The sequence below is a fragment of the Medicago sativa genome, chromosome 3 (assembly GCF_051527215.1).
Source record: "Medicago sativa cultivar Bolivia chromosome 3, Bolivia_mono, whole genome shotgun sequence".
In the NCBI taxonomy this organism is placed as follows: Eukaryota; Viridiplantae; Streptophyta; class Magnoliopsida; order Fabales; family Fabaceae; genus Medicago; species Medicago sativa.
Window position 1 is genome coordinate 65,636,300 of NC_140751.1, and position 17,352 is coordinate 65,653,651.

General features: G+C 37.1%; 1 protein-coding gene, 1 non-coding gene and 1 pseudogene across 2 annotated transcripts; 1 reads left to right on the top strand and 2 right to left on the bottom strand.

Annotated features, from left to right (window-relative positions):
* Positions 1–492: 492 nt before the first annotated feature.
* On the bottom strand, positions 493–2,301 carry LOC146939259 (uncharacterized; annotated as a pseudogene).
* Positions 2,302–4,437: 2,136 nt separating this feature from the next.
* On the top strand, positions 4,438–5,533 carry LOC146939260 (uncharacterized). The gene is made up of 5 exons (XM_085749748.1): positions 4,438–4,593; positions 4,698–4,822; positions 4,923–5,007; positions 5,116–5,245; positions 5,375–5,533. Exons 1-5 carry the CDS (start codon positions 4,469–4,471, stop codon positions 5,531–5,533), a joined length of 624 nt encoding a protein of 207 aa, XP_085605874.1. The 5' UTR covers positions 4,438–4,468.
* A 7,918-nt stretch (positions 5,534–13,451) lies between these two features.
* LOC146939261 (small nucleolar RNA R71) lies at positions 13,452–13,558 on the bottom strand. The gene has a single exon (XR_015033772.1). It is a non-coding gene; the product is annotated as a small nucleolar RNA R71 (small nucleolar RNA).
* Between the last annotated feature and the right edge of the window lie 3,794 nt (positions 13,559–17,352).

The window sequence follows — 17,352 nt, forward strand, 5'->3', positions numbered from 1 at the left end:
CATTTGATTGTAATATTGTATCTCGAATAATCTAATTTGTGTTTATTGATCGGCCCATGATCTTACGGGTTAAAGATTATTTATTGATCTCTATTATAGTCGATAAGACCCGTGCGTCGCACTGGTCAAAAGTCTAGTTAATGAATAAAAGTGTGCCTCTTTGACTGCATAAGTTCTGCTTATATAGTGAAAGAAATAACAAACTTGTGGGCCGACATAAAACAAAACGAAATAATAATAGAAAGTTCCAGAAAATTACTAAGATTTGGCTAAAATAAAACACTACTAAATTACTAAGAAAACCCTCCTACATCAGTTTCCTCCACCTCTGAAGAACTCGACCCCGAGTTCTCATTTTGATAAAAAGTTTCCCCTCCATGTTGGCTCCTTGGTAGAATTGTAAGGACCACGAATTAGGATGTGAACATCGTAATCCAAACCCCGGCATTATAGTTCGGACATCTAGTGTAGCTCTCAAAAGTGGACATGTTATCAAGGCAGTATATGCATATTGTTGTGGCAATCCATCACAGTCATTTGAGTATAAACTACCATGAACAAGTTGAAGTCAACTAGATTTGGTAAGATACCCAAGCATTTACTATCAACCTGATGCATGAAGAATGCTTGTAATGAAGATAATTTTGCATGAAAATCAACTACATATAGACCCCCTTCAACTAATGTCATGCCAAAGGTAGGAGTACTTTCTTTGGTTCCCTAAGGCTGAGAGAAAAGTTCCAGTGGTTGATATTTCTCCACAAGAGGGCTATCTTCACGAAATTGAACACTAGGATTACCTAAAAGAATAAGAGGGAATGCCATGTCCCAGCCACCACCACAGTCGCAACTTCCACCATGTTTCCATTGATCAAGCAACAATGAAGAGATATCACTTTGCAAACCATGGTTTCTAATTAGTAATACGACCTTCACTTGCTTTACAAGTGGAGAGATATCACTTGGTTTAGAATATTCTTTAGTATTCATTCTATCATCACTTTTGTATTTCAAACTTTCTCTCTTATAAAACGGTATTCGCAAAACAATAGCGGCACGTTCAAGGCTAGGAGCATTCAAAGTTTTAGAAGCATGTTGTTTGTTGTAAAACCTTTTCTTTGGTGTAACTCTTTCTATTGAATGAGTAAAATCATACAACACAAATTCTGTAACCAAAAAGTTTTTGAATACTCCATCTTCTAATTCAGAACATAAACTACAAGAAACTAGCATTTGTGCTACCCTTGATGACGAATCTTTGTCGCACTGTTGAGATCCCAAGCCTGCATTATTCTTCATTCTAGTATCAAAAGAGTGAAAGGTATATAACCAATTTAAAAGCATTACCTACTCTCCATATCTTTGCAACAAAGACATATTCTGGGGAATTTACCTTAAACAAAAAATAAGGAAGTCCTTGTTTGTTTTTCAACTTGAGATTACCATGCAAATGAACAAGTGAACCTGCTAGACTAGAATCCTTGATTTCTCTATTGACAAATTAAGAAACAATGTCAGCATCTTTTGTTGGAAAAGTCATTCAACAACAAGCCATGTTTCTTGTAGCTATGCTTGTATGATTCAACAAAGATTTCTGAAATGAACTTTTGTGATATGCTGGACTATCATGTGACTTCACATGAAGCGTAATAGAGTCAAAATAGGGAATCGTGGCGGATTCAGCAGGGACCATAAGTCCACATATCCCAAGTAGTGCAGTAGCACAAATTGACCAAAGTAAACTTGATTTACCACCACCATTTGGTCCTATCAATAGAAATAATGATTGCATATCAACAGTACTAAGCACAGCGCCTCCTTCATGCTTTGATTCATGCTCAGCTTTAGACAAGTGTTTTGGTTTCACTATTGGATGAGGTGAAGCTCCATCACATGGAACATTAGTCCGTTGTTTTAAAACGTTTACATGGAGGCAATTCCCTTGAAAGCTAGTTCTTGGAAGATACTCCAAGCATTTTGGTATGCTACCAACCAAAAAGTTATATGAAAAATCTGCAACTTTAAGCGGCGAATGACAGAAGCCGGTTGAATTCGCATTTGATGCATACCCAAACTGAACCCAATATACATGCAGTTCCTTGAGTTCAATGTGACGACTGTGATGCTGCGGTTTTGCTGAGATGGAAGCCGCCGCCTAGTGTCTGGAGGCAGGGGCGGAGCTACCCTATAACCAGGGTATGCTGCTGCACACCCTCAGATTTTTATATTTGCACCAGTAATCATAGTTTTACTAATTTTGCACACCCTCAACTTTTTAATTTGCACCAATTGCATTCTCATTTCTATAGTTGTGGCAACTCTTAAGCTGATTGCACACACTATCTTATTTATAAAAGGTCTTAAGTTGTCTTAAACAGCTTTTTGGAGCCAAAAATTGAGGTGAATTTTGTCATTTTAATATTGACACCTCGTTATTATTATTATTATTATTATTATTATTATTATTATTATTATTTAATATATATTTAAGCAATTGAACAAACTTTTGCTAAATTTAATATTGACAACTCATTATTGTTATTATTATTTAATATATATTTAAGCAATTGAACAAACTTTTGCTAAATTTGTGCCATAAACTACTAAATATGTTTTTTTTTCCTTCCATAATCTTAGTTTGTTTTTTTTTTTCGTTTTTTATTCTTTCATAATTTTATTTTGTTTTTCTTTCACATTATTATTTAATAATATATATTTAAGCAATTGAACAAACTTTTGTTAAATTTGTGCCATAAACTACTAAATACGTTTTTTTTCTTCCATAATCTTAGTTTGTTTTTTTTTTGTTTTTTTTCCTTTCATAATCTTATTTTGTTTTTTGTTTGATGAACATCATAGTTTTTTTTCTATTTTCTCTATTTTTTGGTAGTGCTATTTTCTCTATTTATTTGGCAATATAAACACCGATCCCCATATGTTTTTTTTGTTTTTGTTAACTATGTTTTTCTAAAATTTCTCATTAAATTTGTGCCACCAAAGAAAGAAAAAAAAAAACCTCATCTAACGTTTGTCTTTGGTAACTAACTCTGTCTATATCTGTGCCACTTTATGCCAAACTAATCATCTCTCAACTCTCTATATAAGTAACATCAAATAGGATTTATAAGTCATACTTCATCCTTCATCCTTCGATTAAATCATCTTGCTTCAAAATATAAGTAACAGCAAATAGGATTTATAAGTCATACTTCATCCTTCGATTAAATCATCTTGCTTCAAATTAATCGTACGTCATATTTTTCATCCTTCATCCTTCGATTAAATCATCTTGCTTCAAATTAATCGTACGTCATATTGCTTTGAATCTCTTTTTTTTATTTCTAACTTCTTTTTTATATCAACGATTAAAGTATCTCTCTATTAATATTTTTAACTTTGTCTACCTTTCTATGATTTATTTCTTTTCAATTCTATGTAGATTGAATAATGGCTTCTCATATTACTGATATTGATGACATTGTTGCTGGAAAAATCGATTGGAAGATACATGTTCGTATAGTTAATCTTTGGAAAATTCCTGATTTCAACAAACCAAAAGAGGCATCCAGTATTGAATTACTATATCATGTTTGTGTTATGTGTGATGAAACAGCATCCCTCTATATACTTTTATATGGTTCTATTATACCTATCCATTTTTATTATTAAAGATCTTTGATTTATTCATGTACTTCACAAGTTGTATCTTCTGTTTTTCATCACAGTTAAATTAGCCTATTAAATTAAAAGAACCATATATGAACGTGTTAGTAAAATGATTAGCCTATTAAATTTAGAGGTGGGGATTTATTTGTTTTGGTTGGTGCTGTGCAGTTTTTGGGTGCGCGGGGTTCCTTTTCCTCCACTATAATCTTCTTTGTTATTTTGAGTTCACTACACTTTCTTTTTGGGTGGCTCTGTTAAAAAAAAAATTAAACAGCCAAACTGCACAGCCGCATCTAACAGGACTGCCCAAAACACACCCGAAAAACAACCTAAACTATTATAAATTGATAATAAAAGAAGTTTTTTAATTTGATTCATGACTGTCCATACTATGGACATGTTGATAAGATTATATCATTGTTTTTTTTTGTTTCACCTTTATTTATTTTTTTTGAAAGAATTTGTTTCAGTTTTATAATTCTCATTATCTTTTTATTCACATAAATTCACATAATATTTTATTTATTTCAGTTGTCAAAGATACAAGCTTCTATTAAAAGCAAGGATTTCAAACAACTTGGAAATTTTAAGCCAACAAATCACAAATACAAGCTAACTTTGATAGGAAGCACTATTATAACCAAAACATCTTATGATAAAATTCCTGCAATTTTGTTAAACTTCACAAAATTTCAGGACATTATTGGTGGTACTGATAATGGTGTTTTAATGGGTTAGTACTTTATACTAAAATTACAAATTAAATATTAACTTATTTTTAGATTTTTATGATTTCTTTTTTATGATTCTACAACCATGTTTATTTGTAGATGTCATTGGCCATGTGGTTGGAACGACTGACATTAAGGGTGTTCAAGTAAAAGGAAAAATGACTAAAATCTTGGACTTGACTCTTGAAGACCTTGAGTTAGTGGAGTTTTTTTTTTTTTTTATCTTTGTTTTAACTACATATATAAATGTTTTTTTAATTATTATTCTTAGTCTAATAAAAATTATTTTGTAAATTTCAGGAGCAATACAATCATTTGTACTTTATGGGGTCATTTTGCTGAACAAATGAATAGCTATATGAGCACAAATGGAAATACTTTTCCTATTGTAGTTGTTATGCATCTATGTCGACTTAAAGTTTTTGGTGGTAATTAGATTATCTTTTTAAAGGTAATTATTTTTAATTTCTTTGTATTGTTAATGATATATATTACTTAATACCTTTTGGTGTATCGTTTTAATAGGTATGTATGGGATTGCCAATGCATTCAATGAAACCAAGTTGCTTATAAATCCCAACATTGAAGAATGTTGCACCTACAAGAAAGGGTATGCACTAACCTATCATTATTACACATATATTATATATTGATAATTATTGAAAGTTTTTTTGTTTTTTGTTTTTGTTAAGTATGATTTTCTTATATTTTACGATAGAATGGAAACTGGCAATGCATCTTTGACCCAAGGGGTCACCCAAATGATAGCACAATCTTCACTTTCTTTGTCTAATGATCTACTCCAAACAAAAAACATGACAATTTCAGATATTACACAAGCTAAACAGGTCTACAACTTTATGTTGATTTGCTTTGACTTATGCTATTATACTATGTTGTTAAATAATTCTTAATCCATATCTTTGCGTTTTAATTTTCTAATTATTATTCTTAAAATAAATTTAATAACTATGCAGGTGGGTGCATGTGTTGTCTTGGCTAAAATTATTGACATAGACACCAATAAGAAGTGGTGCTACGTTTCATGTGATAAGTGTTTCAAGAAGGTTGAACCTGTTTGTACTAAATACTTTTGTGAAAAATGTGATACATTAGTCGATGCTACAAAAAGGTAACATTTTCGATATTAATTTTTCTTATGTTTGACTCATGTTTTTTAAGCTAAACTCAATTATTCTTTCTATTCGGTTACTTATATAATTAGCAAATCTAATTTCAATTTTTTTTTCTTTCTAATAACTTACTATGTACATGATTATATAAACGACAAGTTGCATCATCACCACTTTTATTCTTTTGGTCACTGATTTTTTTGGTTAGTGATTCCTTATAAGGTTATTGAATCTTTCATGTATATTCACTTTTCATTTTAGGTTTATGGTTGATAAGTGTTTAAAAGTGATATATTTCATATAGGAGTTTAGGCATTTTAGTGACTTGTTTTGCAAGATTCTCTATGGAAAACTCCAATTATTGTGTAAATATGTCATTTATGCTTTTGAGCCTTATTCTACCCTTTTTGTGCAGGAAAATACAAGCAAGGAGCAAGAAACGTCAAAGTTCAAGGTCCCACGCTATTAGCGTGTCCTACGCTATTAGCGTGATGAAGAAATGGCCAAGGTCAGAGAGATACGCCATTAGCGTACCTGGGGCGTAGGATCTGGAGCACTCTTGAAGAGTACGCTAATAGCGTATTCTGAGCTATTAGCGTACAAGCTCCCGAGAGCTACGCTATATGCGTACCTGGAGCGTAGCAGACCATGAAGAAATACGCTATTGGCGTAATCTACGCTATTAGCGTAAATACTCCAGAGAGCTACGCTAATGGCGTGGCTGGAGCGTAGCAGCAGGGCAAGGCCAACGTGGCACACTCCTATTGGCCAGATTATAGGCCGCCTTACCACGCTATTAGCGTGAGCTGCGCTATTAGCGCAGGTGCAAAAACACAGGCCATTTAAATAGCATTTTTACCTCTCTCTTAGGTATTCACTATTCCATTGAAAACATTTTACACATTTCTAGAGAGAGGTTAGAGCTATTTCAAAGAGAGAAACACAAAGCAAGTGATTAAGGAGTAGATTCAACCCTAGATTCATTGAGACATCAAGGATCTTGGCATGGAATCTTCATCTTTCCTTCATTCCTTGCATTAGTTTACATGTCTATATGTAACTATCACCTTCTATGTAGTATTGAGGTAACAATCAAGCTATTATGTAATCTTTTGATCTTTTAATATATAAGGTTCTAGCTTAATGATTCAATATTGTTGTTATTCTTGCTTTTAATGCTTTCAAAGAGATTCAAGATGATTTGGACACAAACTCTTGAATCTAGAACTAGAATAACAATCTATCTTATGTTATATCACTCTTGACAAGTTTGTAAACCTTTGATAATTACTTTTAATCAAGATTTTAATGCTTTCGGATACTTAATCAGGCTGGACACGGTCGATTAAGTTATCCGATCGACTTTGTTATCGTTTAAGGAATTTGGAGACGAATGTTTAAACGCTAATTTGGAAATAACGATGTCGCTTTGGACACGAAGGATATTGTAGAAATGATTGTAATAATATTGGTTATAAAGCTAGAGTATGTTAATCGATCGAGAGATTGCTGCTGTTATGCTTGCTCGTTATCTTATACCGCAAGCGAAATAGTTCGATCCCCTCTCGTTTTTACGTTAGTGTCATATATGGATATAGTGTTACAAACAAACAAATTATATCCAAACCCTTAATGTGAACGATTGTGTAAATGCTTATGATTAACGTAACTCCCTGTGGAAACGATCCTATATATACTCACGTGTACATAGTTATATGACATGTAGGAAAAATCTTACATCAAAATGGCGCCGTTGCCGGGGAGTAACGGAAATTTTTATCATAAGTATTGAAACAATTTTGTCATGTTAAGTCAATTTTGCACAAAATTCTTTCATGCATATACTTATACACATATTTCATGCATAAACTATTGCAAGTAACTCTTTTTCAGTTATGGCATAATTGATTTGTGCCTCATTTAAAACCTTACTTGCATAGTGAATAGCATGAAAAATTTCGTTCTTACCTTGTTGGTTCCAAAATTGTTGTCTATACTGACCATGCAGCTATCAAGTATCTCCTCACTAAGTCCGACTCAAAGCCTAGACTCATCCGGTGGATGTTGTTGCTTCAAGAGTTTGACTTAGAGATCAAGGATAAGAAAGGCACGGAGAATCTTGTAGCTGATCACCTTTCAAGGTTGACAAACAATGAGGTAACCAAGAATGAACCGGAGGTTCGTGAAGAATTTCCAGATGAACGGTTGCTAGCTATCAGTGTGAGACCTTGGTTTGCCGACTTGGTAAACTACAAAGCAACCGGGTTCATTCCGGAAGATTTTGAATGGCAACAACGCAAGAAGTTCCTCCATGATGCTAACCACTATGTGTGGGATGAGCCTTACTTGTTCAAAATTGGAGCGGACAATCTCTTGCGTAGGTGTGTGGATGATGAAGAGGCAAAGAAGATCCTATGGCAATGTCACAATTCCCCTTATGGAGGTCACTTCAACGGGGAGAGAACCGCCACAAAGGTACTTCAATCCGGGTTCTATTGGCCAACTCTATTCAAAGATGCCAATTTACATTGCAAGCATTGTGATGAATGCCAAAGAACCGGATCAATGTCAAAGAGAAATGAGATGCCTCAACAACTCATCCTTGAAGTGGAAGTGTTCGATTGTTGGGGTATAGATTTTGTTGGCCCCTTCCCTTCTTCATATTCAAATGAGTACATCTTGGTAGCTGTTGATTATGTTTCAAAGTGGGTGGAAGCCGTAGCATCGCCTAAAGCCGATAGCAAGACGGTGGTGAAGTTCCTAAAGAAGAATATTTTCACCCGGTTTGGTACACCAAGAGTGCTTATTAGTGATGGAGGATCACACTTTTGCAACGCACAACTTGCCAAGGCTCTAGATCATTATGGAGTCAAGCACAAAGTAGCATCACCGTATCATCCGCAAACGAATGGACAAGCCGAAGTTTCTAACCGGGAGGTCAAACGCATACTTGAGAAGACGGTCTCTACATCTCGGAAGGATTGGTCGGCTAAACTTGATGAAGCTTTGTGGGCATATAGGACTGCATACAAGTCTCCTATAGGCCTCACTCCTTTCCAAATGGTTTATGGCAAATCTTGTCACTTACCGGTCGAGCTCGAACATAAAGCCTTTTGGGCATTGAAGTTCCTAAACTTTGATCAAGAGAAGGCCGGTGAAAGAAGAAAAGTTCAAATGCATGAGCTTGAAGAATTGCGAAATCAAGCTTATGAATCTTCAAAGCTCTACAAAGAAAGGACCAAGAAGTATCATGACAAGAAGATCACTAATAGACAATTCATGCCGGGACAAATGGTATTACTTTTCAATTCAAGACTGAGATTGTTTCCGGGCCTTTCATGGTTAAAGAGGTCAAACCGTACGGAGCTGTTGAACTTGAGGACCCAGTCACCAAAGCCAACTGGACTGTTAATGGGCAAAGGCTTAAGCCCTACTTCGGTGGTGAAATTGATCGGTGTTTGACGACGATTTCACTAATCGAGCCATGATTTCTTCAAAATGCGTCAAGCTCAGGACGTAAAACAAGCTCTTGCTAGGAGGCACACCCAGTTTTGTAAGTATTTTTATGTTTATTGCATATAGTAGTAGTACATAAGCATAGAAAGCAAAAATGAGAAAAAACTTTGAAAAAACTGATCCTGAAGCCTCACGCCATTAGCGTATTTTTCGCTATTAGCGTGGGAGCTCCAGAGAGCTACGCTAATAGCATGGTTTTGGCGTGAGGGAAAAATTTTTGTGGGCCCAAGGGGAGTAACTCCCCTTAACTTCCCACAACCCACTCCTCTTATTCCTTTTACGGTTTCATTCTTCCCTTTTTCACTCTCACACACAAAAACTTCTCTCACTCACACACTAACCCTAAAAATCAAAACCCTTTTCTTTTGAGTCAATTGGTTCCAAGCATTCATCTTTGCATCATTCATTCTATTGCTTGCATCCAATCACTGCACTAACAGGTTTGATTCTCCTTCCTTTCCTTGTACTTGAATTGAAAAATACATGTTTTGACATGATTAGCAATGGTTAGGGTTAGGGTTAGAATTTTGATTTGTGATTAGAGATTGTTTTTCATTGATTATAGTTTGAAAAGGAACAAGAATCATAACCCACATGCAACAAACATTCTGTTTTGGATCTATGACCCATTTGTAAATTTTTCAATAAAACAAGGGTTTGAATGATTTGTGTGCAATTGTTGTGATTTTGATTCCTTTTCATGATTCTATTGTGTTGTTGAGACATAGGATGAAACCTAGGGTTGAAATATGTTGGGTTGTGCTGAGAAATTGCAGGAACAAAGATTTTGAAAATTTGAAAAATTGCAGGAACGAAGAAATACGCTATTAGCGAAATATACGCTAATAGCGCAACTTTTCCAGAAAAATTTCGCTAATAGCGTAGCCTACGCTAATAGCGAAAGTTTCCCAGAAAAATTTCGCTATTAGCGTGGCAGGCGCTATTAGCGTAGTTCTTCGTACTTGCCCAGATTTTCAAAATTTTTGATGTTTTTAAATGACCAATTTTAGTTTGTGCTAATATTTTCTATGCAATATGTTGGTGTTTCCTGGTTTTGTTGCAGATGGCACCGAAAAATGTTGAAAAAACTACCGGGACTAAACGTCCTAGAGGCAAAGGTGCCTCTACCTCTGCTGCACCTGCAATCCCAAACCGTTTCCCCACCTCTGCCCACTCTGCCAGGTTTAAGAAGATGGCACAGTACAAAACCTGGCATGAGAAAACATTTGACCTTCAACCGGGTGGTGAATTCTCTGATTTGCTCCACATTTTCACTGGTCGCAAATGGACCAAACTCCTTGTGCCCGCAACTGAGATTAACACCGACCTAATCAAGGAGTTCTATTGTAATGCTGCCCCTGATGCCTCCCCAACCACCCTTGCTGATGTTTTCTCTTGGACTTCTTACGTCCGAGGGAAACAAATCCCATTTGATAGGGATTCCATTAATGATTTCCTTGACAATGCATTAAACCTTGAGCCTTCACCTGATCCCACTATGCCCACTTTATGTACTTATGCTAAGAGAAATGCTCAGGGGAATTGGAAATTTGACCAAATTGAGCGGGATATCATGAACAAGGGTAGGTGCTTTGTAAAGAATGATAAGGGAGACGTTAGACATGCTCTCACAAAGGAGATGACTGCTAAGGCCCGCTTAGTATTCCAGTTTCTTGTCCACAATGCCCTTCCTAGAGCCCATACATCCGATGCCCCAAAAGCCGTTCTGCCACTCATCTGGTGCATTATGAAAGAAGTGCCTGTTGATATTGCTCGCATCATAGCCAATGAGATGAAAGTTGTGGCTTTGAAGGTTGCCACAGGTGCTAAGAAGGTTGCTTTGTTTTACCCGGGACTTATCATGGGATTGCTGAAGGCCTATGGAGTGCCCATTTCTGGACCCTATGATGAAGACATTGAGGGGACCGTTACTGACACTCACATTCGTACCTGGGTGAAAGCAGAGAATAGGGCAGCTCAATACCATTTATCTGATGATGAGGCTGGCCCATCTGAGGGCACTGGTTCTTTTGATTTTTCAGGTTTGCAGACCTTTATGCTGGAGCAGCAGATGCATAACCAGTACGTGAGGGACCAGAATAGCTTCTTAATGGATCAGAATGAGGCAATTTGGAGGAGCAACATGGGCATACACCAGGACCTCTACAATGCTCACATGTATCTGGGAAATGCTGATTACCTGGTGATGACACCTGACCAGTACCAGAGCTATGTTCATTGGCCTGAGGGCAGGCCAAGTCCTTATGTGGGGGTGGCTGATGCTGTTGATGATGAGGCGACACCTGATGATGCTGGAGTTGTGGGTGATGATGATGATGATGTGTACCAGGATCTTGACATGGATGATGCTGGAGAGGATGATCAGTGATTCTTGAGTTTTTAGTGATGTTTTTCTTTTTCCTTTCAAACTCTATGTTTTTATTTCATGTTGGAACATCTGTTTATTTGGTTTTATTTTGTACTCTTCAAGCACTGTGGTTTTTAGTGCTTGATTTGTTACTTTGTTACTTTATATTTGGTTTAATAACTTAGCTTTCTAAGTGATGACATTCTGTCATTACGTAATATTAGGGACTTATTGTGACATTTTGATAGAGTTCTTATGAAATTTCTACTGTTCTGGAGTGCAAAAAGCTTAAATGTTGAAGTCTGTTCGAAGGAAATCGCGCCACGCCAATTTCAAGCCGTGCTGCGATTTTTGAAGCAAAATTACATCCTCCCTGTTTGAGGGTAATCGCGGCACGCCTATATACATGGCGCGGCGCGATTTTGACGGGTCAGGCCCATGACTTCTATAAATACTGCACTCAATCTGAAGAACAAGGGTTACGATTTTGGAGAGCAAAGTGCGATTTTGAGACATCGGAGACGGCTAGAAGGGCGATTTCTTCATCCTTTTACCAATTCATGTATGTTTTAATTATTTCATTGATTATGCTATTTGTAAACTCAATTATGAGTAGCTAAATCTCTTAGAGATTAGATCCGAGATGAATCTTTGTAACCCTAATTGACACATGTTGCTGTGAAACTCTATTTTGTTTATGAATTCAATTCTAGTTTATTCAATTCAATTGTTCTTAATGCTTTTTATATCTTGATCACATATAACTTGATTTCGTGAGAATGAATGACCACTGACCATGGCTTTCAACTTAGACCTAATTGAATTGTTCTAATAAACAGGGTTAGTCTAGGAATAGATAATCGTTTGTTAGTGATAATAGGTTAACGTTCGGTAAAACCTTCAAGAATTATTAGACCACCTAAGGAATTAGGGGCTGTAGTTTAAGAAGAGGGTCCTAACTCAAGGGATTGATTAGGGCTATTTTGTTAATCATCGTAAATTAGAAAAGGATTCATAACAAATAGGTGCAGTAGACCAATTAGGGGAACTTAGAGGATTCGACGGATCTGATCTCATCTTTCTCTCCTATTTTCTTAATCAAATCTATTCTTTTTTATTTGATTTCTTAAAATCAAACCAAATCTACTGCCTAGTGGCAAACCAAAAATAACTTTTATACATCCTAATTATATAACGCAATTGAATTATTGAAGTTAAAAACAGTCCTTGTGGGAACGATATTTTTACTACTTCGATAGTTATTGGTACACTTGCCAATCGTCTATCAAGTTTTTGGCGCCGTTGCCGGGGACTGTTGAATTATTTCAACAAGGCAATTACGTTATAATTTAGGGTTTTTGCAATTTAATTTTTCTGTTTTTAATTTTTTATTTTTCTGTTTTCATATTCACTTGATTACTTTGCGTTGTGCAGTGCTACTAAGGTATTTTGCTGTTTATGCGAGGTAAACAGAGCTCAGACGACTTAGAGTACGATCCGGAAATTGAAAGAACTGCTAGAGCACTTCGGAAAGCTGTCCGATCACAAAGGTTAGCTCAATCCGTTCCACCGGGTGTTCGAGAACAAGTACCGGAGCAACTCTCAAGTGAATCTGAAACAATCTCTTCTCCTAAATCTGCAACTATGGAAGGAGAAGGAGTTGTACCACCAAGACCTAAGCTTGGAGACTACGGGTTAGCCACTCATCGCGGTCAACTGACCCACACTTTTCAACCAGCTAACCCCGTAGCTTTCGACATCAAGACAACTGTCCTCAACGGTTTAAGGGACAAGCAATTCGATGGGACTGAAGCTATGAGTCCTCATGAACACTTGAGCCGTTTTGCTGAAACCTGCGAGTTTTGTGTGCAACCAGCCACCGTGACTGAAGCACAAAAGAAGCTAAGGCTATTCCCTTTCACCTTGACGGGAAGAGCAAAAGATTGGTTGCTAACAATTCCAAACGGGACTGTCCAAACATGGGAAGAGTTGGAGCTGAAGTTCTTGGAGAAATATTTCCCTATGTCTAAGTATTGGGACAAGAAGATGGAGATCTCTAACTTCAAGCAAGGAGAAGGTGAATCATTGTATGATGCTTGGGAGCGATTCAATTTGCTTCTCAAGAGATGCCCTAATCATGAGTTCACCGAGAAGCAATACCTCCAAATCTTCACTGAGGGGGTAACACCAAACACTCGAATGTTCTTAGATGCTTCCGCGGGAGGTAGTCTCAAGAGCAAAACTGATCATGAAGTCCAAGCTTTGATAGAAAACATGGCTGGAAATGAGTATCGTGCTGAAGCTAAGAAGAAGGAAAGAGGAGTGTTTGGGGTGAGTGAACAAACTGCTATCCTTGCTAACCAAGCAGCGATGAACAAACAGATCGAAGCTCTAACTAAGGAGTTTCAAGGCTTCACTTTGGCTCATAAGCAACAACAAGTAGCTGCAATCAAGTGTGACTTATGTGGTGAAGAACATCCCAACGGTGAATGTGTTCCAGAAGGGTCAAATGAAGAAGCTAACTTCATGGGAGGTTATCAAAGGCAGAATCAATACTACAATTCAGGCATCAACAAGCATCCCAATCTAAGCTACTCAAATAACAATGCTTTGAACTCTCAGATGCTCACTCCTCCTCAACAACAGCAAAGGAAGCCATCAGCTCTAGAGGAAACTATGATGAACTTCATGAAGATGACTCAAGGCAACTTTGAAGAGATGAAGAAGAGTCAAGAAGCTGAAAGAAAGAACAATGAAGCTTCTAGGAAGATGCTTGAAACTCAACTGGGGCAATTAGCTAAGCAATTGGCTGAACAAAGTAAAGGCGGATTCTCAGGTAACACTAAAGATAACCCTAAGAATGAGTCTTGTAATGCTATTGAATTGAGGAGCAAAAAGGTTTTGACACCTTTAGTTCCAAAAGCTCCAAAGAAGGTTGATGATGTAGTAGAGGTAGAGGAGGATGATGTAGTTGAAAAAAATGATGAGGGTGTAGTTGAAAAAGAAAATGATCATGGAGTAGTTGAAAACAAAAGGAAGAAAAAAGTAGAGGGAGAAAAAAGTGAGAAGTTAATTGATGAAGATTCAATCTTGAGGAAGTCAAAGAGTCAAATTCTGAAAGATGGAGACAAACCACAGGTTATTCCATCATATGTGAAGCTTCCATACCCTCACCTTTCAAAGAAGAAAGAAAAGGATGAAGGCCAATTCAAGAAGTTCATGCAACTTTTCTCACAACTTCAGGTGAATATTCCTTTCGGTGAAGCTCTTGATCAAATGCCGTTGTATGCTAAGTTCATGAAAGACTTGTTGACTAAACGAAGGAAGCCTAAGGATGATGAAAATATTGCACTTTCTGAAAATTGTAGTGCTATTCTTCAAAAGAAGCTGCCACCTATGCTGAAGGATCCTGGTGCTTTTACTATCCCTTGTTCAATTGGACCGGTAGACATTGGAAGAGCTTTATGTGACTTGGGAGCAAGTATAAATCTGATGCCTCTTTCAATGATGAAGAAGCTTAAGTGTGGGGAACCAAAACCAACAAGAATGACCATTACTTTAGCTGATCGGTCAATCTCTTATCCTTTCGGTATACTTGAAGATGTGCTAGTCAAGGTTAATGACTTGGTATTTCCAGCAGATTTTGTGATCTTAGATATGGCTGAAGATGAAGATATGCCACTCATTCTAGGAAGACCATTCCTTGCAACTGGCCGTGCTTTGATTGATATTGAGAAAGGCGAGCTAATGTTGAGATTCCATAAGGAGCAAGTAGTGTTTAATATATTTGAGGCCATGAAGCACAAAGATGAAAATCCCAAGTGTTACCGGATTGACATTGTTGAAGAAATAGTTAAAGATGACTCTTGTGAACATCAACCAACACACCCTCTTGAACGTGCAATTGTGAATTCTATAGCAAAAGGTGAAGATGATGAAGATCTTGAAGTAAGTGATTGTGTGAAGCAACTAGCAGCAAGCAAGCAAGAGTTGGGTCCGGTAAAAATAGAAGAATTAATGGGTAAGCACTCTATAGATGCTCCTATTTTGAGTGGAGAAGGAGAGAAAAATCCAGAATTAAAAGAACTCCATTCTCACTTGAAATATGTTTTTCTCACTAAGGATGCCTCTAAACCAGTAATCATCAGCAATACCTTGACACCTTTGGAAGAAGAAAAATTAATGAGGGTGTTAAGAGACAATCAAGGAGCTTTGGGGTGGAACATTTCTGATTTAAAGGGTATTAGTCCAGCTTATTGCATGCATAAAATACACATGGAGGCTGAATACAAACCGGTGGTTCAACCTCAAAGGAGACTTAACCCAACAATGAAGGAAGTGGTAAAGAAAGAGGTGCTGAAGTTACTAGATGCAAGTATGATCTACCCTATCTCAGATAGCTCATGGGTAAGTCCAGTTCATGTGGTACCCAAGAAAGGAGGAATGACGGTGGTAGCAAATGAAAAAAATGAATTGATACCTACCCGCACCGTCACTGGTTGGAGAATGTGTATAGACTACCGGAGGTTGAATACCGCAACAAGGAAAGACCACTTTCCATTACCATTCATGGATCAAATGATTGAGAGATTGGCTGGCGAAGCCTTTTATTGCTTCTTGGATGGGTATTCAGGGTATAATCAAATTGCAGTGGCTTCGGAAGATCAAGAAAAGACTGCCTTCACTTGTCCATTCGGTGTGTTTGCTTATCGAAGGATGCCCTTTGGGCTGTGTAATGCGCCAGCAACCTTTCAAAGGTGCATGCTTTCCATCTTCTCTGATATGATAGAGAAGAACATTGAGGTATTTATGGACGACTTTTCTGTTTTTGGTAAGTCTTTTGATCAATGCTTGTTCCATTTAAATGCTGTACTTAAAAGATGCACTGAAACTAACCTTGTTTTGAATTGGGAAAAATGTCATTTTATGGTAACTGAAGGTATAGTTTTGGGGCATAAAATAAGTGCTAAAGGCATTGAGGTGGACCAAGCTAAGATAGAGGTTATAGAGAAACTTCCTCCACCAATCAATGTTAAAGGAGTGAGGAGTTTCCTGGGGCATGCCGGTTTCTATCGGCGGTTCATAAAAGACTTTTCTAAAATTTCCAAACCCCTCTGTAACCTCTTGGTCAAAGAAAACGAGTTTAATTTTGATTCTGAATGTCTAAATGCTTTTTCTTTGATTAAAAACAAGTTGGTGACTGCACCAATAATCATTGCACCCGATTGGGATTTACCTTTTGAACTTATGTGTGATGCAAGTGATTATGCTGTTGGTGCAGTCCTAGGCCAACGCAAGAACAAATTTTTCCATGCAATTTACTATGCAAGCAAGGTTTTAAATGAAAATCAAGTTAACTATTCCACAACTGAAAAGGAATTGCTTGCTGTAATCTTCGCATTGGAAAAATTTCGTTCTTATCTAATAGGCTCCAAAGTCATTGTTTTTACAGATCATGCAGCTCTCAAATATCTCTTAACTAAAGGGGATTCAAAGCCTCGACTGTTGAGGTGGATCCTATTATTGCAAGAATTTGATCTTGAAATTCGTGACAAGAAGGGAGTCGAGAACGTGGTAGCTGACCACCTCTCAAGGCTGGAAAATGATGAGGTAACAAAGAAGGAGAAGGCCATCAAGGCCGAGTTCCCTGATGAACAGCTGTTTGCTATTGGAGAAAGACCTTGGTTTGCTGACATGGCAAACTTTAAGGCCGGTAACATAGTTCCTGATGATATGACCTATCCTCAGAGGAAAAAGTTCTTCAAAGATGCGAACCACTACTTGTGGGATGACCCTTATCTGTTTAAGGTAGGTACTGACGGTTTGATTAGACGTTGTGTTGCAGGTGAGGAAGCACATAGTATCATGTGGCACTGCCATAGCTCAGCTTATGGAGGCCACCACAGTGGAGAAAGAACAGCTGCAAAAATTTTGCAAA